This window comes from Heptranchias perlo, chromosome 3 (genome assembly GCF_035084215.1).
Source record: "Heptranchias perlo isolate sHepPer1 chromosome 3, sHepPer1.hap1, whole genome shotgun sequence".
In the NCBI taxonomy this organism is placed as follows: domain Eukaryota; kingdom Metazoa; phylum Chordata; class Chondrichthyes; order Hexanchiformes; family Hexanchidae; genus Heptranchias; species Heptranchias perlo.
The window spans coordinates 111937671-111964098 of NC_090327.1; the positions used below are offsets into that span (position 1 = coordinate 111937671).

The window sequence follows — 26428 nt, forward strand, 5'->3', positions numbered from 1 at the left end:
CTGTTCATCCATAGTTTTCTCCTTTAATAGTTCTGTCCAATCTGTTGTGGTCAATTCCTGCCTCCTCCCTCCAAAGTCAGCCTTACCTAAATTTAAAACCTTGGTTTGTGACTCACCCATCTCCCTCTCAAACCTAATATTGAATTCTAGCATATTATGGTCATTTAGCTGGGTGTTCCCTTATCGTTCGATTTATTGATTAATGGAGGCTCATTACTAAATCTAAGATGGCCTGCTCTCTTGTTAGTTCAAGAACATATTGATCCAGAAAACTGCCCCAAATGCACGCAAGAAGTTCACTGCCTTTGGAACTCAAGCTGTTCTGTTTCCCCCAGTCTAGATGTAAATAAAAGTCTCCCAATATAACCACTCTGTTTTTGCAAAAAGCTTCTCTGATCTCCGCGTTTATATATCCCACTCTTTTATCACTGCTATCTGGAGGCCTATGAATAACTCCCACCAAAGTCTTGCATCCTTTTTCTTCTATGAATAAATAAATTATTCTGCAGACAGCTATCTACCCTGGTTCTTCAGCTGATTGAATCAATAGATTCATACTCAAAAAGAAATAATTAGCTAATTTATGATCAAAAATACAGCAACATAGTCATAGAAACCTGGTACTAAGAACATAAGAAATAGGAGTAGGAGCAGGAGTAGGCCATACAGCCCCTCGAGCCAGCTCCACCATTCAATAAGATCATGGGTGATCTTCAACCTCAGCTCCACTTTCCCGCCCGATCCCCATATCCCTTGATTCCCTCAGAGTCCAAAAATTTATCGATCTCTGTCTTGAATATACTCAACGACTGAGCAACGACAGCCCTCTGGGATAGAGAATTCATAAGATTCACAACCGAGTGAAGAAATTTCACCCCATCTCAGTCCTAAACGACTGACCCCTTTATCCTGAGACTATGCCCCTTAGTTCTAGACACTCCAGCCAGGGGAAACAGCCTGTCAGCATCTACCCTGTCAAGCCCTATCAGAATCTTTTATGTTTCAATGCGATCGCCTCTCATTCTTCTAAACTCCAGGGAATATAGGCCTATTCTACTCAATTTCCTTCATAGAACAACCCTCTCATCCCAGGAATCAATCTAATGAACCTTCGTTGCACCCCTTCTAAGGCAAGTATATCCTTCTTTAGGTAAGGAGACCAAAACTGTACACAGTACGCCAGGTGTGGTCTCACCAAAGCCATGTATAATTGCAGCAAGACTTCCTTACTCTTGTACTCCAACCCCCTTGCAATAAAGGCCAGCACACGTGCCTTAGCCTTCCTAATTGCATGCTGTGCCTGCATGTTAACTTTCTGTGTTCCGTGTACAAAGGTACCCAAATCCCTCTGAACACCAACATTTAATAGTTTCTCACCATTTAAAAAATATTCTGTTTTTCTATACTGCAGTACTAGCGTTCACAAGGAGGCTCTGGGCCAGTTTCAAGCCATCTTGTCTGGGAGGGAAAACGGGAGAGAAGGTGGCATGAAGGGGGAAGAGTGTATTATTTATTACTGGTGTGCAGGCCTGGGCCCATGCCACTACTGCCAAGATATGTTTGCTTTATTAATCATTAGAGAACTTAATTGCAAGATAATTGGCTTTGTCCTCATTTGTTAAATCTCCAATTTCTATATTTTCAGTTCCACGGAATTATGATCCTGCACTGCATCCATTTGAAGTACCTCGGGAATACACTAGAGCATTGAATGCAACTAAACTGGAACGAGTTTTTGCTAAACCATTTGTAGCATCACTTGATGGTCACAGGGATGGTGTGCACTGTATGGCCAAACACTTTAAGAGTTTATCCACAGTAATCTCTGGGGCTTGCAATGGCGAGGTGAGTGATGCATATATTTTTGTGTTGTGTAATTTGTTGTAATAAGGGTTCATACTTTAGTTTCTTGTAAAATAAATAGTGTCCAGCTTAGGTTGGTGCCAGAGTAGAGTCTGAATTGACTGTAGGTATGAATAAATGGATATGTCATAGCTAGTAATGCGATGAGATAAATATCTCAAGTAAGATTGACTGGATGCTCAGAGGTGAATTATGGACAGTCTCACAAGTGAATATATTTATCAAAACACAATTTTGGCTGGCAGCAGCATAAGCCATGGTTTTGTGATGGTTTTTCTGACTTACAAACTAGAGACACACACATGCACGGATATGATTGGTGTACTGTCACCGTGTGTGGAAATTGCAAGAGTGACTTTTACACCAACCAAAATAGCATATGTTCCAACAATGAGCAAGAAAGTGCTTATGTTTTATGTTTTTAAAGCATTTTGCTTAACCTCTTAAAAGGTACACTAGTTTGCTAAAATACAAGTTTTATTAATAGATTATTAAATGTGGCTAAAGACTGGAAGATTTAGCTATATTTGAAAATATTTAGCAAAGTCTACAATTCTCTCATCTTTTCTGACTATGCTTCTCTAAGTAATAGCAGGCACACATCAGTGAAATGATACTAGTGAATGTGGAATACACTTCTGAAGTTATATGAATAACCTCCTCGGTAACGAAAGAATAATTTGAATTTGCAGTTTAATATTTTAGTAGGACCGTGATGGAAGCTCTGAAGGTGATGTTGCTGAAAGATATTTACACAGCGTGCTTATTAAGATGTTTCTTATCAGAATAATAAATGTATCTGTTGCAGAATGGCTAAATTTTCAGAGCTCAAGCCAAAAAAAGAAAGTCCTATCTGACAAAAAGCCGCAAGTTTTCTGGGGCTTTTTATGTTACAGTTCAATAGGTCATATCCTGGGAGGGCAATACCAAAATGGGACTCTGCTATTGGCTGCAAATATATCATTTTCAAAGTCCATAAAGGAGAGGCATCAGCTCAGAGTCACGTATTAAGCATTCACATGGCACACCTAGGCACTGAGCACCTTTTTCCTATCTTCCCCTTGTTTTCTGCACTTTAATTTTGCTTTTAAACCCTCTGCTCCCTAAAAAGTAATAGTTTGTGTAATTTCCTCTTATTTTCTAGTTGACCTAAAAGATTCAAATTACAACTCTGTCATACAGTTCTACCAAAAAATACTTAAAACAGACAAGTTTGCTCTCTGTACCCTTACTGTACACCCTGCTCAGTGGGACTCCTCTCTGAATTTGGCTCCATCTCAACAGCAGTCCTGTTTTTTTTTATTCGTTCATGGGATGTGGGCGTCGCTGGCGAGGCCGGCATTTATTGCCCATCCCTAATTGCCCTTGAGAAGGTGGTGATGAGCCGCCTTCTTGAACCGCTGCAGTCTGTGTGGTGAAGGTTGCTGCTTCTTGTTTGTCTGTGCTTGTCACATCACAAAACTTTTCTGGCTCGATGTAATTCCACGTGTAGTAAAGTAGCCAACAGTTCAGCCAATGATGGTGGGTACAAGATAAAGAGCCGCATTACAGCGAATTAGAGGTGATAAGGCAAAGAGCTGCAATACAAGCAAAGGAAGGGGCACTTTAGCAACAGATGTGGCTTTTCAGATGTTGGATGCCCATTCATAATCTGTTAGTGATATAACTTGTATCTGGCTACTTTGTTGGAATTTATTAATAATACATCAGGAGTGCTACAATAAAAATTTAGATTAGTTAAAAATATGCTCTGATTCAGATCTTCTGCACTTCTAGCCTTTTTTAAAGTACAAGCTTGGGGTAGAATGGGGTACAGAGGTAGCACATAGACAGTAACAGGATTTCATAGGCATAAGCGTAGGCAGGACAACAGGAGGGAAGCAGAATAACTGACAGAATATCATTCGTGGCTTGGCACTCACTATCCACCGCCCTGTGAAGCTTTCTGAAGCGACTCTTTGCACATAACGAGTGTTATAGGAATACAAGTTGTTTTAAAGATACCTAATACAGGTGACTGCATAGGTCCTGGACAATGTTGTTAAATTCTGTTACTGTAGAGGGAGACAAATCCCGCTTAACTCTGGCTGACAGCAAGAATACTTTTCTTATTTGTGATTGTTTAAATTAGGTGAATAAATATAATCTTTATGCAGGTAACCACATGTAACGGTTTGCAGCGTGAATGTTGGACCCTCTCCCTATTACCCCTTTCCACATACTGATGGCTTCTTATCCTGTATGCCATCTCGTGCTGTACAGTCTGGTGGCCCTAATTTTTCTGGGGTTTTTTGTTTGTTGTGGCGTTCGGTCATTCACACATGCATGGCCTCTACCCCTCAGTGCTGCTAAAAATCTGTAATTCCCCCCCCCCCCCCCCCCCCCGGTAGGCTGTCATCTCCCGATATCAACATCTCCCTCCTCTCCTTTGCCATTATAGCTGGAGTCCTGGGTGTACCCTAGTGCTGCCAGACCCCGGATATCCTCACCTTTACTGTTCCAGATCTCAGCAACTTCCCCAGTTCTGTCACATTCATATTCATGGCTGTCAAAGAGAAGATAAATCTGATTGGCTTATATGCAAATTTCTACAATCTAATTCAAATTTGTCAATTGTAATCTAGTGCCGTGCACATTTATCAGAAAGCAGGAGGTGAACCTCACAAATTGCTCAAAATAGTTTCAGCTGCCATTTTATTTTCAGTAACTGAACCTTTTAGCGTCCAAGGCAAGGTTTCTAAATTAAAAGTTTTTAAAAAATTATATATTTCACATTGATCTGAAACTTGTCTAAGAAATTGTCTTTTGTGTGTTTGAGTGGCTTCAATAATGTTCTTATGGGAAGGCCTCTGCCTTTCTGGGCTTGAAGTTTGTAATTTGATGCAGAGCTATCACTCAGTTCTTTATCATTTTTCAAACAAAACACAAATTAATTGAAATTGGAAAGCTTTCCATGTAAACACAAAGGCACCTTTTTTTGTTGAGATTTAGAAAATGTAAACATTTTAATTTCATCAGTGTGCTAGCTTTGTATCTAAATGCAGTGTCTGAGCAAAAATGTTCTTCTCTCCTGACTCACCAGTACCTACTACCCCTTCCATACCCAGTGTTTACCCCCCTTTCTATTACCTCGGTCACAATTATTCACTTCCCTAAAGTGTCCACTTCTCATCCTCCATACTAGTCACTCACCCTCAACTGCTATCTACTGCAACATATAGGGCCAGAATTTGCTGTCAAAACAACGGTGAGGCTAATGGCGCTGGGTGGTGTTTATGTGCAAATGCTACCGCAACTTTAGGTGAAGGGCAGATGCACGGTTAAACGCGGAAATCCAAAAGTTGCTGCCAAGATGTACCCTTCCGCCGTTAGCTTCGCAAAAACAGCATCTCACTGTCTGCCTAATCATTGAAATGCATTGAACGGCGTGAAGTTCCTGTATTTGCGCAGTAGATACGAACTAAACTCGCCACAGAAAGTTGTCAAGTCATTTTAAGTCTAAGTACCCTTTTACCGACGTGATAAGTGTTAATTACTGCCAGTCAACCTCTCTGGTACTGAAAATTAACTTACAAATGTGGAGTCTCATTCCTTCAGATTTTAATTGTTGGAGATTTTAAAAATGTGAAATTTTTATTTTTTACTTTTGTCTCTCTCTTAATCCGATCTTTCTTTCCCTCTCTTTTTTCTCTACCTGATTTGACATTGAATTTGCCCACTTGAATTTATATTTCCTTCTCAGTCCTTGTGCTGCTAATTTCACAATCCTTCAATCTGACTGTTTAAGGAGATACACAGTTGTTTGCCCTGTTCACTCAGGTCCCAGATGCCCTGTTTCCCTTGCTGTGACGTTATCAGCTTGCACTTTCTGCAACTTGTTATGCAAAAATATAAGAAACCTAAACGCGCAAGGACAAGTCTAACTAATGGCATTTGCCCTGCCACAGCAAATTATGGCCCATTGTTGCAACAACCTACCTTCAACTTTGAGTATTTCGTCTGCCACTTTACTCTGTATCTTGGGCTTTAAAAAAGGTAAGAGATAAAATTACGTGCATAGTTAAACTAACATTTACAGTAATTAAGAACACCGATTTACAGTTTCCATGTAAATTTGCACATAATCATGGAATCTGAGCCTGATAATACCACAAACACTTTTACCATACTCTAAAATGCAAATTGACTTACTTAATCATCATAAATCAGTGGCGCTGATATATTGTACACTACATAGCATAATAGAATATATCCTCCAACTGACTTAGTGATGCAATGGAAGGTCCTCTACTAAACAAGTAAACGTCTTGCATCTTTAGCCCATTTGGCACACTCTAGAAGTCACCTTTTGTTACAGATGCCTTTTAACTTGGGTTCTTCTAACCTGGAACTTAAAATGTACAAGAAATTTACTGGCCTCAAATTGACTTTTACGAGCAACTAGATAACATGCAGCGAAAATTACCTGGATTTACACAGGGTGCACTTAAAGGGACAGGCCAGGTCACACACAGCTGCACATTGGCACCAAAATATTAGATTGTGCATTACATGATTTGATGCTTCTATTGTGTGTTCTTTGACTTATTGTGGCACTGCCTTTGGAGATCTGCCAATGTTTCAGATTTTTGTGCTCAGCAAGGTGATGCATGTATGTGCCAGGGAATGGAACACATTTCCATTCGGGTTAGGTATAGCACAGGTTGGATCCAGAGTTAAGCTACCTCTGTTGTTTACCAACAAAGTGCTTTAACTTCCAACTGCAGAAGAGCATCTCTCTCCCTACTACATTTTCCACATCAGCCATCCTTATGAATTCTCTGAGTGAGATTGTTATTTAGTGCCAGATTCTTTGGGTTGAGATTACCCAAACTGATTAAATGTAGGATTCTCACAGTTAGAAAGGAGCAGATTTTTATCCTGTTGATCGAGGCTTCATTTGGCATCCAGTACCCTCCAATATTACAATATTTTTTGACTGCATACATTACGATCTCTTCTGGTGGCTTGGTGGGTAAATACACTTTATGATGCAGTATAGAGTCAAGCAGGCCAGATCCCTGGTTCAATTCCTGGTATATGCTGAGTTAGCTGTCCTTTAATTGGGGTGGCAGTAGGGCATTACAATTTGCTTAAGTGTTCCAGGCTAGGAGGGGGAAAATCTGCTCTGTTTCAGTTTCTGATCACTACCTGATGACTTCCCCTGGAAATTGAGAAAGTGAGTGTTTGTATAGATAAATGAGACAAGAACTCGATTCTGCTCTGATGCCCCACTGGTCAGTTAGTCCGTAAATGTCCATGTCTTGGCTTGCACATGAATAATGGCCAGTTGAACTGGTGGCACCCATGAATCACTACATTCAGTGAAGGGGTAAAATTAGATGAGAGAAAAAAATTACTTGGTAAGGGCAATAACTTTAATTTGAAGTACTTCATAGTTCTCCCCATCTCCATATAATTAGAATCATAGAATGGCTACAGCAGGGAAGGAGGCCATTCGGTCCATCGACTCCGTGTCGGCTCTCTGCAAGAGCAATCCAGCTAGTCCCACTCCCTTGCCCTATCCCCGTAGCCCTGCAAATTTTTCCTTTCAATTACTCATCCAATTCTCTTTTGAAAGCCACAATTGAATCTGCATCTACCACCCCCTCAGGCAGTGCATTCCAGATCACAGCCATTTGCTGTTTTTTAAAAAAAAAATTCTCATGTCGCCTTTGCTTCTTTTGACAATCACCTTAAATCTGTGTCCTCTGGTTCTTGACCTCTCCGCCAGTGGGAACATTTTCTTTCCATCTACTCTGTCCAGACCCTTCATGATTTTGAATACCTCTATCAACTCTCCTCTAAACCACCTCTGCTCTAAGGAGAACAACCCAGCTCCTCCAGCCGATGCACATAACTGAAGGCCCTTATAGGAACACGAGTAGACCATTCAGCCCTTCGTGCCTGCTTCGCCATTTGATAAGATCATGGCTGATCTGTGATCTAACTCCATATACCTGCCTTTGGCCCATATCCCTTAATACCTTTGGTTGCCAAAAAGCTATCTATCTCACATTTAAATTTAGCAATTGAGCTAGTATCAATTGCTGTTTGCGGAAGAGAGTTCTAAACTTCTACCACCCTTTGTGTGTAGAAATGTTTTCTAATCTCACTCCTGAAAGGTCTGTCTCTAATTTTTAGACCGTGCCCCCTACTCCGAGAATCCCCAACCAGCGGAAAAAGTTTCTCTCTATCCACCCTATCTGTTCCCCTTAATATCTTATAAACTTCGATCAGATCACCTCTTAACCTTCTAAACTACAGAATACAACCCTTGTAACTCAACCGTTGAAGTCCGGGTATCATTCTAGCAAACCTACGCTGCACTCCCTCCAAGGCCAATATGTCCTTCCGAAGGTGCGGTGCCCAGAACTGCACACAGTACTCCAGGTGCGGTCTAACCAGGGTTTTGTATAGCTGCAGCTTAACTTCTTCCCCCTTGTACTCTAGTCCTCTAGATACAAAGGCCAGCATTCCATTAGCCTTACTGATTATTTTCTGCACCTGTTCATGACACTTCAATGATCTATGTACCTGAACACCTAGGTCCCTTTGACATCCACTGTTTTTAACTTTTTACCATTTAGAAAGTAACCTGTTCTATACTTTTTCGATCCAAAGTGGATGACCTCACATTTATCTACATTGAATTCCATTTGCCACAGTTTTCCCCATTTACCTAATCTATCAATATCGCTTTGTAATTTTATGTTTTCATCTACACTGCTTACAATGCCACCAATCTTTGTGTCATTGGCAAACTTAGATATGAGACTTTCTATGCCTTCATCTAAGTTGTTAATAAATATTTTGAATAATTGAGGCCCCAAGACAGATCCATGCGGGACTCCACTAGTCACATCCTGCCAATGTGAGTACCTATCCATTATCCCTACTCTCTGTCGCCTTTCGCTCAGCCAACTTCCTAACCAAGACCGTACTTTTCCCTCGATTCCATGGGCTTCTATCTTAGCTAACAGTCTCTTATGTGGGACCTTATCAAATGCCTTCTGGAAGTCCATATAAATAACATCCATTGACATTCCCCTGTCCACTACTTTAGTCACCTCTTCAAAAAATTCAATCAGGTTTGTCAGGCACGACCTACCTTTCACAAATCCATGCTGGCTCTCTCTGATTAACTGAAAATTCTCGAGGTGTTCAGTCGCCCTATCCTTAATTATAGACTCCAGCATTTTCCCCACAACAGATGTTAGGCTAACTGGTCTATAATTCCCCCGTTTCCCTCTCCTTTCTTAAAAAGCGGAATGACGTGCAATTTTCCAATCTAGAGGGACAGATCCTGAATCTAGAGAACTTTGAAAGATTATAGTTAGGGCATCTGCAATGTGCTCACCTATTTCCTTTAAAACCCTGGGATGGAAACCATCTGGTCCTGGGGATTTGTCACTCTTTAGTGCTATTATTTTCTTCATTGCTGTTGTTTTACTTATGTTAATTTTATTGAGTCCCTGTCCCCAATTTAATATTGGTTTTCTTGGGATTTCCGGCATGCTATCCTCTTTTTCTACTGTAAATACTGACGCAAAGTAATTGTTCAACATGTCCGCCATTTCCCCATTGTCAATGACAATATCCCCACTTTCAGTTTTTAAGGGGCCAGCACTGCTCCTGACCACCCTCTTTTCCCTAATATAACTATAAAAGTTCTTCCTATTGGTTTTGATATCCCTTGCAAGTTTCTTTTCATACTCTCTCTTTTTGTAGCCCTTACTATCTGTTTTGTGACCCTTTGTTGATCTTTGTATCTTTCCCATTCGCCAGGATCTGTGCCATTTTTTGCCTTTTTGTATGCCCTTTCCTTATGTCTTATACTGTCCCTTACCTCTTTAGTTGTCCATGGCTGTTTTTTTTGGCAAGTAGAGTTCTTGCTCTTCTATCACGTTAAATGTTTCTTTAAACATTTCCCACTGATCATCAGTTGTTTTACCCATTAACAGATTTGCCCAGTTTACTGTGGACAGTCTCTGTCTCATCCCATTGAAGTCGGCCTTACCCAAGTCTAGAATCTTCGCAGCTGATTCACTTTTTTCCCTTTCAAACACTACATTGAACTCGATCATGTTATGGTCGCTATTGGATAGATGTTCGCGCACAGTTAAGCTGTTAACTAAATCTGGTTCATTACTCATTACTAAATCTAGTATGGCTTGCCCCCTTGTTGCCTCTAGGACATACTGCTGTAGAAAACTATCCCGGACACACAAGAAATTCCCTACCTTTCTGCTAGTCTGCTTTTTCCCAATCTATGTGAAGGTTAAAGTCCCCCATTAAGACCACTATGCCTTTGTTACACGCTTGTCTAATCTCTGCGTTTATACAATCTAGCACTTCAGAGCTGCAGCTAGGGGTCCTATACACAACTTCCACTATAGGCTTAGATCCTTTCCTATTTCTCAATTCAACTCATAATATCTCTGGCTGCTTACCCCTCGTTATATCCTCCTTTATCACTGAAGTGATTTCATCTCTAATCACTAAGGGTACTCCTCCCCCTCTTCCATTTTCCCTGTCTCTCCTGTAGACCTTATAACCCGGTATATTTAGTTCCCAATCCTGACCATCCTGCAGCCATGTCTCAGTAATAGCTATCATGTCATACCCTCCAATTTGAATTTGTACCTGTAGTTCATTTAATTTATTCCTTACACTCCGTGCATTTGTATATAGAACTCTTAGTTGGGCCACACACCCAAGCCTGACCTTCAGCTTTGATGCTGGGTTAATCGCCTTAAGCCTTCTAGTTTTCACTTTATCTGTAGTGCCTAAAGTACACTTTCTTTCTGCTGCTCTACACTTTTCCCTTTCACTTGTTCTTGAACAACTATTTGTATTGTAAATTTCCCCTGGGTCTTCCCCTCTCTTGCTGCGCTCAACTTTACTCCCTTCTGACTCCCCACTCAGGTTCCCATCCCCCTGCCACTTGTACAGGTCCCACCTTCCCCTGAACCGGTCCCAATGTCCCAGGAATCTAAATCCCTCTCTCCTACACCATCCCTGCAGCCACGCATTCATCCGGTCTATTCTCCTGTTCCTATACTCACTAGCACGTGGCACTGGTAGTAATCCTGAGATCACTACCTTTGAGGTCCTGCTTTTTAATTTATCTCGCAGGACCTCATCCCTTTTTTTACCTATGTTGTTGGTACCGATATGGACCACGACTGCTGGTTGTTCACCCTCCCCCTCCAGAATAACCTGCAGCCACTCCGTGACATCCTTGACCCTAGCACCAGGGAGGCAACATACCATCCTGGCCTCACATTTGCGGCCGCAGAAACGTCTGTCTGTTCCCCTTACAATTGAATCCCCTATCACTATAGCCCTGCCACTCTTCTTCCTCCCCTTCTGTGCAGCAGAGCCACCCATGGTGCCACGAACTTGGCTCTTGCTGCTTTCCCCTGATCTCTGGAATCATTGTAGTAAATCTCTTCTGTATCCTTTCTAAGGCCTTCACATTCTTCCTAAAGTGCAGTGCCCAGAACTGGACACAATACTCCAGTTGTGGCCGAACCAGTGTTTTATAAAGGTTCATTATAACCTCCTTGGTGAACGTTTAAGTCCTGCAAGACCTCCCCTGCCTAGTGCCAAATTTTCCCCCCTTCATTATCTCTTAAAGTTGGAAAAGAGCTGCTCAGCCAACTTATGTAGCAGGTCTGTCAGCATGGCTTTTGTTGCAGTTGTATAGTTGGATTTCCTCCTTGTTCTGAATGCAGATTCTAGAGATTCCAATGTTGTATGCATCCCCCACTAGCTGAGTGCATGCTGGAGCTACAGGATTCTCATCCAGGACCAAGAGAATCCAGTTTAAACTTTTATCTGTATATGAGCAACGATAACAGATGCTACTGCAATGGCCCCATCACTCCTAAAATGAAACATGGTTTCTTTAGTACCAATTTACGTAATGATGAACCCAGCTGGAGGTTTTGCATTCTACCAAATTATCTCAGGCATTCTGTATAGATTAAATTCCCAGTTTTGGAATCACTTGACATTTCTGACTGGTTAAAATTCTTAAATATGTAAAAATTATATTAAAACTGGATTTTCACTCTCTACCACTTTCAGAAAGAGGTACAGTTTGTGTATGAGTTCTTGACATAATGTGAATCTTTCTTGTTATTCTTATGTAGATAAAAGTTTGGAACTTGATGAACCGTGAATGCATCCGTACTTTACAAGCACATACAGGTTTTGTCAGAGGGCTCTGTTCCAGATTCTGTGGTACGTCGTTCTTTTCAGTAAGTATAACGGTACCTCTTAAAGTTTATTTATAGAGAGAAACAACTTCAGATGATGCTTACATAGAAAATAGAAGCAGGAGTAGGCCATTCGTCCCTTCGAGCCTGCTAGGCCATTTGTCCCTTCGAGCCTGCTCCGCCATTCACTATGATCATGGCTGATCCTCTATTTCAATACCATATTCCTGCTCTCTCCCCATACCCCTTGATGCCTTCTGTGCCTAGAACATAAACTTACGACTGCTTACTTTATCAAAGGGTACAGGTTTTTAAAATTGTGACCTGTTTATTCAATGGGTGTCAAGCAAGTATTAGGTGTCTTTCTGACCAATTCATTTGTTAAGTTTCAGTCGATAAAATAGACATTTGCCAGGGACTATTAATGTTTGGGTCAAAATTCATGTCTGTATTACATAAACGATAGCTGACGGGTCATTTGTTGTGTTCCAGCTCACCACCTCCAGTCAATGACCATGTTATATCAGGTCAAGATATCCATCCGCAGCCCTTCTATTTCTGCACTAAAAATGTTGTGATACATTAGAACTTTCGTTCTATCTCATTTTTCTCTTGCAAAATTTTTTATTAAGTGTCAGCTTGATTATTTAGTTCCATAATTATACCAGGGCTTAAAGGGTTAAATTATGAGGACAGGTTGCATTAACTTGGCTTGTATTCCCTTGAGACGCGACCTTAAATCACTCTCAACTTTCCAAGCTTAAGGGAATACAAGGTACAGATCAGCCATGATCTAATTGAATGGCAGAACAGGATCGAGGGGCTAAATGGCCTACTTCTGTTCCTACGTTCCATAGATTGGTACTCAATAATCACATGCTGCAGCCCTGTAAGATTTTATTGCTGAGGTCGTTTTCTGTATATTTGTTTTATAAAACAAATGGCCATTCCTGACCAGTTGAGACAACAACAACTTCCATTAATATAGTGCTTTTAACGTAGTAAAACGTCTCAAGGTGCTTCGGAGGAGTGTTATCAGACTAAATTTGACACCGAGCCACATAGAGATATTAGGACAATGGACCAAAAGCTTGGTCAAAGAGATAGGTTTTAAGGAGTGACTTAAAGGAGGAGAGAGATGTAGAGACGTGGAGAGGTTTATAGAGGGAATTCTAGAGCTTAGGACCTAGGCAATTGAAAACCTGGCCGCCAATGGTGGAGCGAAGAAAATCGGAGGTGCGCAAGAGGCCAGATTTGGAGGAGCAAAGAAATCTCGGAGGATTGTAAAGCTGGAAGAGGTTACAGAGATAGGGAGGGGCGAGGCCATGGAGGGCTTTGAACATGTGGATAAGAATTTTAAAATCGAGGTGTTGCTGGACCGGGAGCTGATGTATATCAGCAAGCACAGGAGTGATCGGTGAGTGGGACTTCGTGTGAGTTAGGATATGGGCAGCAGAGTTTTGGATGAGCTCACATTTACGGAGGATGGTAGGTGGGAGGCCGTCCAGGAGAGTATTGGAATAGTAGAGTCTGGAGGTAATAAAGGCATGGATGAGGGTTACAGCAGCAGATGGTCTGAGGCAGGGATGGAGACGAGCAATGTTACGGAGGTGCGTGTAGGTAGTCTTGGTGATGGAGAGGATATGGAGTCAGTAGCTCAGCTTGGGGTCAAATAGGACGGTGAGGTTGCGAACTGTCTGGTTCAGAATGGCCAGGGAGGGGGATGGAGTCGGTGTCTAGGGAACAGAGTTTATGGTGAGGTCCGAAGGCAATGGCTCCGGTCTTCCAAATATTTAATTGGAGGAAATATCTGCTCATCCAATACTGGATGTCAGACAAGCAGCGTGACAAATCTGAGGCAGTGGAGGGGTCGACAGAGATGGTGATGAGGTAGAGCTGGGTGTCGTCAGCGTACATGTGGAATCTGACGTTGTTTTCGGATGATGTCGCCGAGGGGCAGCATGTAGATGAGAAATAGGATGGGGCCAAAGATAGATCCTTGGCAGTCTCCGGAGGTAACGGTGCAGGAACGGGAAGAGATGCCATTGCAAGAGATTCTCTGGCTACCACTGAATAGATAGGAGACTATGCTTACATTGAGTTATATTTTCTCAGCTCTCAAGCAACATGCTCTGAATAATCAACTGTATTTCAAAACTCAAAGTACTTTTGATACTTCATGTACTGCCCCCTTAATGTTAACAATCATAACTCAATCACTGAGATTAGTGGAATTAATGATGTAATCTAGATACAGATGGGACAAAACGAGGTTAAGTGAAGACCTAAGGACTTATGTTTTGTATAGAAGACCAAAGAGTATGATATTATTGGATATCCAACTATGAACACCTAGTATTTAACATTGGCGTTTTTTAAGTAAAGATGAATTTTTATTGGTATTTGAGGTTTTGTTATAGAAAATTACACTTCTCCCCTCCCAAAAATGTTTAAAAGTTTCTGTCATAGCTATGTGAAGTTTTATTTATCAATCTGAGAAACTACATCAGCATCATGTGGTCCACAGTTGCTCCACAAATTGTTGTTAGCTCTTAACTGGTACTGTAATAGTAAAGATGATAGTAAAAAAGAATTAGCTTTGTTTATTTGCAACAACATGAACTAGAGTGACTTTTTTAAAGGTTGGTGATGATAAGACCATCAAACAGTGGAAAATGGAGAGTCCTGCATATGAGGAGCAAGAAGAGCCAATACACACAATACTAGGCAAGGTATGCCATGTTTTGTATAATAATTGATAAATGAAAGATGTGCAGTAGGAACCAGTACTTCAAGGAAATAAACCATCGAGTTGTGCTGGTCACATTTGGGCACCATTACCAATGTGTGTTTAGTGAGAGATTATGGAGAGTTGTGCATGATGAGGTCATATCAAGCCACCGGACATTGGTGCAAAAAGTTCTCCCAAGAAAATGCATTCCAGGGTCCTTGCTCTGCTGTCAGAAGTGTAGTTGACATGAATCCTGTTCCAAATTATGGGGATGGGATCACTTCATGGTTAGGACAAGCAATCTGCATGTTTATGAATGCATCACACCCATCCACCTGATTGTGGTGATAGTTGAAGTAGTGCGCAGCTACTCTGACAGGTGCACCCTGAGTGCCATAATTTCAAAGGAAATTGATCCCTTCTGCCATATCCCTGTTTACCATCTATCACTGGAGCAGAACATGGAAGGAGACTTGGTGGGACTGGGATTTATTGGGCATTTAAAAGTAGCTTTATGATTCAATTCATCTAGCTGACCCTACATGTCTTCAGATCAGGTGAAGAAGCAGATGTGATAGAGTTTATTACATCTGTTCCGTAGACGGCTTGTAAAACCGTGTTAAGGCTGCAAATAAGTGTGAAAGTGTCACTGCAGTTCAGCCTGCCTCTACCGAAAATGGTTGAGTCATTCCCTTCAGTCATTTCCCTCTATTGCCCCCTCCTGTCTGTACTATACTTTTCCTCCCTCCTTTATGAATCAACAAGTTATTCAATGAATTGCTTCTGAGCACAAGCAAAGTTGGAAAATGTGCCAAATTGGATTTTTATATCTTAAGTGTGTTGTATTTTACCCTGGCATTGTTGTATACTTTTAGTACTGCGTGCTTGCTTAGAATTCCTAATAAATATGATTGCTATGCTTGTGCTTAGACTGTTTACACAGGAATTGATCACCATTGGAGGGATGGTGTATTTGCAACATGTGGACAGCAGGTGGACATCTGGGATGAGCAGAGGACCAGCCCAATCCGCTCATTTACTTGGGGTGTGGACAGTATCAGCAGTGTCAAATTCAACCCAATAGAGGTAATACTGCTACTTCAGAGAAAAATCCTGTAATTTACTGAAAGTAAATAAGTACAGTATTTGACTAGAAAAAATAAACATGATTTTGAACATTATTTTACAGGAGATAGTGTTGAACTTTTATGATTTAAAAATTATTATTCTTCAACTAAAATCGATCTTCAGTTTTCTTGTTTATCAGTCTAAAACTGGCAAGTCTCTTCTGCTTGTAAAACTGGAAGACATTTTCCAGTGTGTGCAGTATTTTTCACATTTAATCAGTAGAGGGCAAGAACATTTTGTTTTCAGGTATCAGTAATGCAGTTGTGGAAGAAGTTTAGAGAATACACCAAGCCTATAATGCCATCCATGGACTGCTACATAAACCTTGGACCATTAGCTATTATTCCCCCATTGAAGCACTTTGTGTTCATTTTAGATGAGTGGGCAGACTGCAGAAAAAGGGCAAGGGAATTCCCAGTGGCTGAGGTTCAGAAACAAATTCTGTGTAGGTTTTTTCACTTTTTTTCAAAATCATATGCTCTTTACTCTGTTATGGATTTTTGGTCAGCGTTCAACTAAGAAACTATAGTAATTCATTTCAGGACGTCTGGTAAGATCCTGAATTGAAATATATAATCACATAAACATGTACACTGACGCCTGGGTTAATGCATACCTGGTCAAGCTTAATCCTAATGGACATAAAGTTGTGGTGTACTGCTTCATCCACTTATGTAAAAACATCACTGATTTAAGCACAACCTGACTTTGCACATTAGTAATGTAAAAATGAGTGCAGCAGAAAATAATCAGTTTTAATAGATAAAACTGATTATTATCTGATAGGTAAGTGGATGCTTAAGTTACATTCTGCTCATTTTAAATTGAATGTGTATAATGTTTATGTGCAGAACACCTAACTTAACTTATTTTGTTAAGTACTTACTTAATGCGTCATGTGCCCACTATTTTTAAAAATAAAGAAACCTACAAAATATAGGTTTTTGAATAATAACAATTTATTATTTGAAGGACGAGATGGGAAACATTGGGGGTTAAATTGAGCTGTGTAGCACCCATTTTATTAGGTTGCCACGTAGCGCCTAACGTTTCAAAATGAGGTCCAAGATGTGCGCAGTGTGCCATCTTGGTAAATGGGTTTGTGCCACTTAACGACCGCCGGCAGCATGCAGAGCAGGCAGATCGTGATGCGAATCAGTGTGCAAAACTGATTTGAAACCCATGCTGTCATTTTGGAACTCCACGCTCCACCTCGCTCAGCTCAATATGATGTTAAACAGCATGAAGGACACCCCCTCCCCCCCCCTCCCCACGCGCCCCCCCCCCCCCCCCCCCCCAACACCACTGCTATTTAAAGGGATCATGTAGTACTTATAGGTTAGTTGCTGGATTATTTTTTCTGGCTGCTGGTGCAATTTTAGGCATTTTTGGAGGTTTTCTAGACTTGGCTAAAGTTTTTAATATTCTACGGGGAGTGGCCTGGCTGATCTTGCAGTTCTGTTTGTCCCATATTATGGTGAAAGAAGTATCTTCCAGATATAGGTCGTCTGGTAGGGCTTCCTCTGGAAATTGAACATAACTGGGAGAATGTAGAAAGGCCACGCAGAGCAGGACAAGCTGCTAGAGGTGGAGGAGCAGGAGCAGAGCACTCAGCAGGAGACCACATTCGCGGAGGGTTTTCAGGGAGAAATTCTCTTACCTCAACTTCAGCGAGGACCGGTGCATGAGATGCCTTCGCTTCACAAAACAGGTAGTCACTGAAATCTGTCAACTGCTGCAGCCTCAAAGCAGGGCAAGGACGACATTGCCTGTGGCTGTCAAGGTGACTGTAGCTCTGAATTTGAATGCCTCTGGCTACCTTCAGGTTGTGACTGGAGATATAAACAACATCTCAAGTTTGCAGTGCGCTGCTGTATAAGGGAGGTCACTGAGGCTCTCTTTACGATGAAAAACACATACATCTCATTCCCACTTGCCAGAGACAAGCAGGATGAGCGAGCACAAGGTTTTGCACTCATTGCAGGCTTCCTCATGGTGCACGTTGCCTTGCGTGCTCCTCGTTTGAACTCTGCAATCTTTATCAACAGAAAGGGATTCCACTCCCTCAATGTGCAGCTGGTCTGTGACCACAGGCAGTGCATCATGCAGGTGAATGCCACTATCCTGGCAGCAGTTATGATTCTTCAATTCAACGGCAGTCCTCTGTGCCCCCTGTATTCTAACCAGCACGGCAAGAAAATGCTGGCTACTGGGATATGCCTTCTGAACTCACCCTGACAACTCTTGTCAGATCGTTAAACATCCTGCACTGCACCTGTGTCCTTGGAGCTATACTTCTGGCATTGACCTCCACCGCTATTTCCTTCCACTGGCTCCTCATTGTAGGTCTTGAGACCGCCCCCCCCCCCCCCCCCCCCGGCGGATTGAGGATATCTCTTCTCCTCTCCACCTCCTGCACCAAGGCCTCCAGTGCAGCATGAAAAAACCCTCATGTTGGGCCATTCTTCAAAGTATTAGAGCACAGATTCAGTTTACAAATGATTCCCACCACTTCCAGCCGCAATGTACCTCCCCTTTAAGTTGGCTAAAGGTGCTGACTGCCTTTAAGTAGCGCTGGCCACTCACTATATCGGCCCCCTTGCTGATGTGTGCAGCCTATCAGCAGCGCGGGTAGTACTGGCTGCTTGCAGCAATCTCTGAAATCAGCAGGCAGAACCAACTTAACGTGCTGCCTGCAGCGCAATAAACGGGCGATAATTAACTGCGTACCGCAATCTCCGTGCCAGTTTTCGGGGGTTATCCAATTTAACCCCATTATGTTTGGATGCACCAAGCCATTGTTCTTCATCCCGTACAATAAATAATGGAAAATTTAATCTGTAGAGTCCAGATTGAATGGATGTTTAATTGGAAAATAACTTTGTCTCTTGTTTTACTTAAACCAGTCTTGCTTAGCAGTACAACAACAACAACTTGCATTAATATAGCGCGTTTAACGTAGTAAAACATCCCAAGAAGCTTCACAGGAGAATTATCAGACAAAATTTGACACCGAGCCGCATAAGGAGATATTAGGACAGGTGACCAAAAGCTTGGTCAGAGATTTTCACGTGACCTTTTCACTGGCTGTGCTCACGTTAGATCACACCTACAGCTAGTTTTTCACACGTCAGCTGACGAGGCACACTGCACTAAGTCAATCACAGAAAGTAACACTGTTCCTGAAAATTTAAGCGAATCATGTAGTGCAGTCCATTTTAGTTTGTCACTTTTTTTTGAAATTATGGTTTCAGAAATGCTGCTATTGTATGATCTTTGAGGTCATTCTAATTTGCTTTGCTCACTGTATTTTGATTGCTTTGAGTATAGTTAATGTTAGATTGATGTAGGGGTCAGTGCTGGGTTCACTTTTGTTTTTGTTGTGTACATGGATGGTTAAGCCACAGTTTTTGGGGGTTCATTACAGAAAGGATATTAATTTTATAATTCACCAGCATGATGCCTGGAATGGAAAACTATAGTTGGGCAGAGATACTTGAGATAGTGGGACTATTTCTACTGAAGGAGAAAAGGCTAAGAGGTCATTTAGTAGAGGCTTTTAAAATTAAAGATGGCACTCCCTAAATACTGTACTTAGAGTGTCAGCCTAGTTTATGTGCTTGAGTGTCTGGAGCAGGGCTTGAACCCATGGCCGTCTGACTCTGGCGAGAGCGCTACCACTGAGCCAAAGCTGGCAGTTCATAAGTTACGTGGAAAATATTTCCCATGGCAGCAAATTGTGTTTTCATGTGTGACCCATGGCTGATCAGCTTCTTGTGGAAGTTGTGTTAAGAACTGAGCAGACTGCTTTGGAGACCCTCAGATCTTGGGTTAACAGAGCCTAAAACTTACGCTGTTTATAAATATTGTACTCTAATTAAATTTTATTTTTTTATTTGGGTGGGGGAAAGATTGTAAGCTTGGGCGATACAGTATGATTAGTTGATAATTTGTTCTGGGCCATTTGGCCTCCAGTCTCTTCAGAAAACACATCTGGAATGTAGGTATATGTACCAACTGTGTCTGCATTTTTGTGGACAGCTAATGTTTGTTGACAAATCAATGTAAATTTAAACGTCGCGCTCTGCCCCAAAACCACCCCATAATGCACCTCAGCAAAGCTCTGCAAAATGTGCAGCAATGAGGTGGTTCCTGCTCAAAAGGTACATAGAGTTCACAGCACAGAAACTGGCTATTCGGCCCTACTGGTCCATGCTGGCGTTTATGCTCCACACGAGCCTTCTCCTTCCCGACTCCATCTACCCCTATCAGCATATCTCCTATTCCTTTCTCCTTCGTATGCTTATCCAGCTTCCACTTAAATGCATCTATGCTGTTTGCCTCAACTGTTCCTTGTGGTAGCATGTTCTACATTCTTACCACCCTTTGGGTAAAGAAGTTTCTCCTGAATTTCCTATTGGATTAATGACTATCTTATATTGATGACCTCTAGTTTTGGACTCCCCCACAAGTGGAAACATGTTCTCTATGTATACCCTATCAAACCCTTTCATTATCTTAAAGACCTCTATCAGGTCCACTGGGACAAAAGATCAGGATAATGAAACAGTTTGGGTAGAGATAAGGAATAATAAGGGGAAAAAAACAACTAGTGGGCGTAGTATATAGGCCACCTAATAATAGTTGCAACTCTGCTGGAAGAAGTATTAATCAGGAAATAGTCGGGGCATGTAATAAGGGAACAGCTATAATTATGGGGGATTTTAACTATCATTAACTGGACAAATCAAATTGGGCAGGACAGCCTTGAAGAAGAGTTTATTGAGTGTATTAGGGATGGATTTCTTGAGCAGTATGTAACTGATCCTACAAGGGGGCAAGCAACCTTGGACCTGGTCCTGTGTAATGAGCCAGGATTAATTAATAATGTCCTAGTTAAGGATCCCCTTGGAATGAGTGACCATAACATGGTTACATTCCATATCCAATCAGAGGGTGAGAAGGTTGGTTCTCAAACAAGCGTACTGAGCTTGAATAAAGGAGACTATGATGGTATGAGAGCGGAATTGATTAAAGTGGACTGGGAAAATAGATTAAAGGGTAAGACGGTACATGAGCAGTGGTGTTCATTCAAGGAGTTATTTTACAACTTTCAAAAAATATATATTCCACTGAGAAAAAAAGGGTGTAAAAGAAATGACAGCCATCCGTGGCTAAGTAAAGAAATTAAGTTATAGTCCAGCAATTTTATTTTAAATTCACAAGCTTTCGGAGGCTTCCTCCTTCCTCAGGTAAATGTGGAAGGAGGAAGCCTCCGAAAGCTTGTGAATTTAAAATAAAATTGCTGGACTATAACTTGGTGTTGTAAAATTGTTTACAATTGTCAACCCCAGTCCATCACCGGCATCTCCACATCATAAAGAAATTAAGGACAGTATCCGACTAAAAACAAGGACATATAAGGTAGCCAAACTTAGTGGGAGGATAGAAGATTGGGAAGTCTTCAAAATACAGCAAAAGGTAACGAAAGGATTGATTAAGAAAGGGAAGATAGATTATGAAAATAAATTAGCAAAAAATATAAAAACAGATAGCAAGAGTTTCTACAGTTATATAAAAAGAAAAAGGGTGGCTAAGGCAAACGTAGGTCCCTTAGAGGATGAGACCGGGAAATTAATGGTGGGAAACATGGAGATGGCAAAAATGCTGAACAAATATTTTGTTTCAGTCTTTACGGTAGAGGACACTAAGAATATCCCAATACTGGACAAACGGGGCTCTAGGCGGGGAGGAGCTAAATACGATTAAAATCACTAAGGAATTGGTACTCAGTAAAATAATGGGACTCAAGGCGGATAAATCCCCTGGACCTGATGGCTTACATCCGAGGGTCTTGAGGGAAGTGGCAGTAGGGATTGTGGATGCTTTGGTAATAATTTTCCAAAATTCTCTGGACTCGGCATAGGTCCCGGCAGATTGGAAAACTGCCAATGTAACACCCTTATTTAAAAAGGGTAGTAGGCAGAAGGCTGGAAATTATAGACCAGTTAGCCTAACATCTGTGGTGGGTAAAATTTTGGAGTCTGTTATTAAGGAGACAGTAGCGGAACATTTGGATAAACATAATTTAATAGGACAAAGTCAGCATGGCTTTATGAAGGGGAAGTCATGTCTGACAAATTTGCTTGAGTTCTTCGAGGATATAACATATAGGGTGGATAAAGGGGAACCAGTGGACATAGTGTATTTGGACTTTCAGAAGGCATCCGACAAGGTGCCACATAAAAGATTATTGCTCAAGATAAAGAATCACTGGATTGGGGATAATATTCTGGCATGGGTGGAGGATTGGTTATCTAACAGGAAGCAGAGAGTTGGGATAAATGGTTCATTCTCGGACTGGCAACCTGTAGCCAGTGGTGTTCCGCAGGGGTCGGTGCTGGGTCCCCAACTCTTTACAATCTATATTAACGATTTGGAGATGGGGACCGAGTGTAACATATCAAAGTTTGCAGATGATACAGAGATGGGAGGGAAAGTAGAGAGTGAGGAGGACATAAAAAACCTACATGGGGATATAGACAGGCTGGGTGAGTGGGCGGAGATTTGGCAGATGCAATACAATATTGGAAAATGTGAGGTTATGCACTTTGGCAGGAAAAATCAGAGAGCAAGTTATTATCTTAAAGGCGAGAAACTGGAAAGTACTGCAGTACAAAGGGATCTGGGGGTCCTAGTGCAAGAAAATCAAAAAGTTAGTATGCAGGTGCAGCAGGTGATCAAGAAGGCCAACGGAATGTTGGCTTTTATTGCTAGGGGGATAAATATAAAAACAGGGAGGTATTGCTGCAGTTATATAAGGTATTGGTGAGACTGCACCTGGAATACTGCATACAGTTTTGGTCTCCATACTTAAGAAAAGACATACTTGCTCTCGAGGCAGTACAAAGAAGGTTCACTCGGTTAATCCCGGTGATGAGGGGGTGGACATATGAGGAAAGGTTGAGTTGATTGGGACTCTACTCATTGGAGTTCAGAAGAATGAGAGGCGATCTTATTGAAACATATAAGATTGTGAAGGGGCTTGATCGGGTGGATGCGGTAAGGATGTTCCCAAGGATGGGTGAAACTAGAACTGGGGGCATAATCTTAGAATAAGGGGCTGCTCTTTCAAAACTGAGATGAGGAGAAACTTCTTCACTCAGAGGGTAGTAGGTCTGTGGAATTTGCTGCCCCAGGAAGCTGTGGAAGCTACATCATTAAATAAATTTAAAACAGAAATAGACAGTTTCCTAGAAGTAAAGGGAATTAGGGGTTACGGGGAGCGGGCAGGAAATTGGACATGAATTTAGATTTGAAGTTAGGATCAGATCGGCCATGATCTTATTGAATGGCGGAGCAGGCTTGAGGGGCCGATTGGCCTACTCCTGCTCCTATTTATTATGTTCTTATGTTGGTCACCCCTTAGCCTTTTTTCTAGAAAAAAGAGGCCCAGCCTATTTAGTCTTTCCTGATAAGTATATCCTCTCAGTTCTGGTATCATCCTTGTGATTTTATTTTGTACCTCCTCCAATGCCTCTATATCCTTTTTATAATATGGAGACCAGAACTGTGCACAAGTGTGGTCTAACCAAGGTTCTGTACAAGTTTAACATAACTTCTCTGCTTTTCAATTCTACCCCTCTGGAAATGAACCCCAGTGCTTTGTTTGCCTTTTTATGGCCTTATTAACCCCCCTTGCTACTTTTAGTGATTTGTGTGTCTGTACCCTGGGATCCCTGTGCTCCTCTACCCCATTTAGACTTTTATTACCCAAGCAATATGTGATCTCCTTATTCTTCCTATCAAAATGTACCACCTCACACTTACCTAAATTGAAATTCATTTGCCAATGAGAACCTCATTCTGCAAGTTTATTAATGTCTTCTTGCATTTTAACGCATTCTTCCTCTGTGTTAACTACACCCCCCAATTTGGTGTCGTCCGCAAATTTTGAAATTGTACTTCCGATTTCCGAGTTCAAATCGTTGATGTCAATGGTGAACAACAGTGGTCCTAGCACCGATCCCTGTGGAACACCGCTTCCCACCTTCCGCCAGCCTGAGTAACTACTTGTAACCCCATCTCTCTCTTTTCTGTTTTGTAAGGAATCTTACAACACCAGGTTATAGTCCAACAGTTTTATTTGAAAATCACAAGCTTTTGGAGGCTTTCTCCTTCGTCAGGTCATCACACTCACCTGACGAAGGAGAAAGCCTCCGAAAGCTTGTGATTTTCAAATAAAACTGTTGGACTATAACCTGGTGTTGTAAGATCCACCGCAGTCCATCACCGGCATCTCCACATCATGGCTACTTTTCTGTTTTGTAGCCCGCTTGCTATCCATTCTGCTGTTTGTCCCCTGATTCGACATGCTCTGACCTTATCGAAGGCCTTTTGAAAATCCAAATATATTACATTTACTACATTACCTTTGTCTACCCTTTCTGTTACTTCAAAGAATTCAGTAAGGTTGGTTAAGCATGACTTTCCCTTCTGAAATCCATGCTGGCTACTCTATTTCCATTTTCTAGATATTTTTCTGTTGCCCCTTTTGAGTCAAGATTCCATTATCTTTCCTATCACTGACGTTAAGCTAACTGGTCTATCGTTCCCTGGACTTGTTCTATCTCCCATTTTTAAATATAGGAATAACATTAGCTATTCCTTTTCTAATGAATTGTTATCTCTATGTAATAGTGCCTCTGCTATCTGTCCCCTAACTTCTAATATGTGTGGACCCGGGGTTTTATCCTCTCCTAAGTTTGATTAGTTTATCAATTATCTCTCCTCTTTCTATCTTCGTATTCTCTTTTGGCATCCTCTCCTTTATTGTCTATGTACTTAGCGTATGCCTTTTTTTAGTTTCAATGTCATGCTTATATCTTTATTCATCCACGGTGTTTCATTATTGGCTAGTTTGTTCTTGTCTTTTTTTTAAGAGGAATATGCTTCTCCTGATCTCTCTTGATCACTGTTTTAAATATTTCCCACTGCTGGTCTATCTCTGTCAGTTTTTTTTCCAGATTACCTTCCCTAGTTCTATTCTCATCCCCTCAAAATTAGCTTTTTTCCAATCTATTACTTTGGTCTTTGTCTTACTTATGTCTTTCTCAATCATTATTTTAAACCTTATTATGTTATGATCGCTGTTGCCTGATGTTCCCCCCACACTTACTTCTCTTATCTGCTTTCTGTTCATTTCCCATTACTAGATCGAGCACTGATTTTTCACATACTGAGTAAGAAAGGAGTCATGTACACACTGTAAAAACTCCATTTCCCTTTCCCTACCTCTTGCCAATTTATTTGGGGGTAGTTGAATCTCCCATGATTATTGTTTAATGTTTTTTTTACTCTTTTCATAGATTTCCTCCTCCACTTCCCTTCCACTATTAGGTGTCCTGTAGAATATGCCTATTAACGTGATTGATTCCTTCTTATCCTTTGTCTCAATCCATTTGGATTCTGTTTCTATCTTAATATTACTTCTTTCCCTTTTTTCTATTGCCATTATGTTGTCTCTAATTAGTGCAGCTACTCCACCCCCCCCCCCCTTTTTCCTTCCCTATCCTATCTAAATACGTTATATCCTGCAATATTTAACTGCCAGTCCTGTTTTTTTACATAACCATGTTTCAGTTATCCCTATTACATCTAGCTCCTCGCTGCAAAGTATTGCCTCCAGTTCCTTCGTTTTGTTTTGGATGCTGTGCATATTGCTGTACAGTCAATTTAATTTGTTTTTAATAATTATTCTCCTCACTTTATTTTTAAATCATTTTGTACTCGTGTTATATAACTGTATTTGTTCCCTGACCATTTATGTTACCCTTATTCCTTACCTTGGTCTGACCTTTACTCTCATCTCCTATTTCTATTATCTTCAGACTTGTTATTTTTACCAGATCCTTCCCCCCTTCTTACTAGTTTAAAGTCCGATCGACAACCCTTTTTATCCTTTCGGCTAAGACACTGGTCCCATTCCGGTTCAGGTGGAGCCCATCCCAGCAGTACAGCTCCTTCCTGTCTCAAGTGCTGGTTCCAGTGTCCCATGGAATGGGTAACATTGATGTGAGGTATCCGGCATGTATGTGTAGAAACATTTTTGTATTAAACTTAATTGAACTTATTTTTGCCCTTTAATCTAATCTAACTACTGACTAGGAAGTAATTGCTAACAACAAAAGTTTTTTAAAAATCACGTAGTTTTAGTAGCAGCCACTATTGGAACCTGAAATGTCAATTACAACCGAACTAAGTAGTAATTAATTGTTTAGATGCTAGCAGCTGGTTATTTTTGCTGGTGTATGGGTTTTTTTACAATTACTGACTGCAGGGTTAGATTTTACATGTAGTTTGATCATAGCAGAAGTTTATAGCTGATTTCTTAATTCACTTCATTACGGTAAATGGGTAGCTTCATGGCGTTCTTAGGATT

At 41.2% G+C, this 26428-nt stretch overlaps 1 protein-coding gene across 1 annotated transcript in view; it reads left to right on the forward strand.

The window, feature by feature from the left end:
• dcaf13 (ddb1 and cul4 associated factor 13) overlaps nt 1-26428 on the forward strand; it is a 122203-nt gene that overhangs the window by 13392 nt on the left and 82383 nt on the right. Inside the window, exons 2-5 of the mRNA XM_067981474.1 lie at nt 1646-1845; nt 12063-12170; nt 14771-14860; nt 15790-15945. Of these exons, the coding sequence (XP_067837575.1) occupies nt 1646-1845; nt 12063-12170; nt 14771-14860; nt 15790-15945 (554 nt within the window). The remainder of the gene's footprint in view (nt 1-1645; nt 1846-12062; nt 12171-14770; nt 14861-15789; nt 15946-26428) is intronic.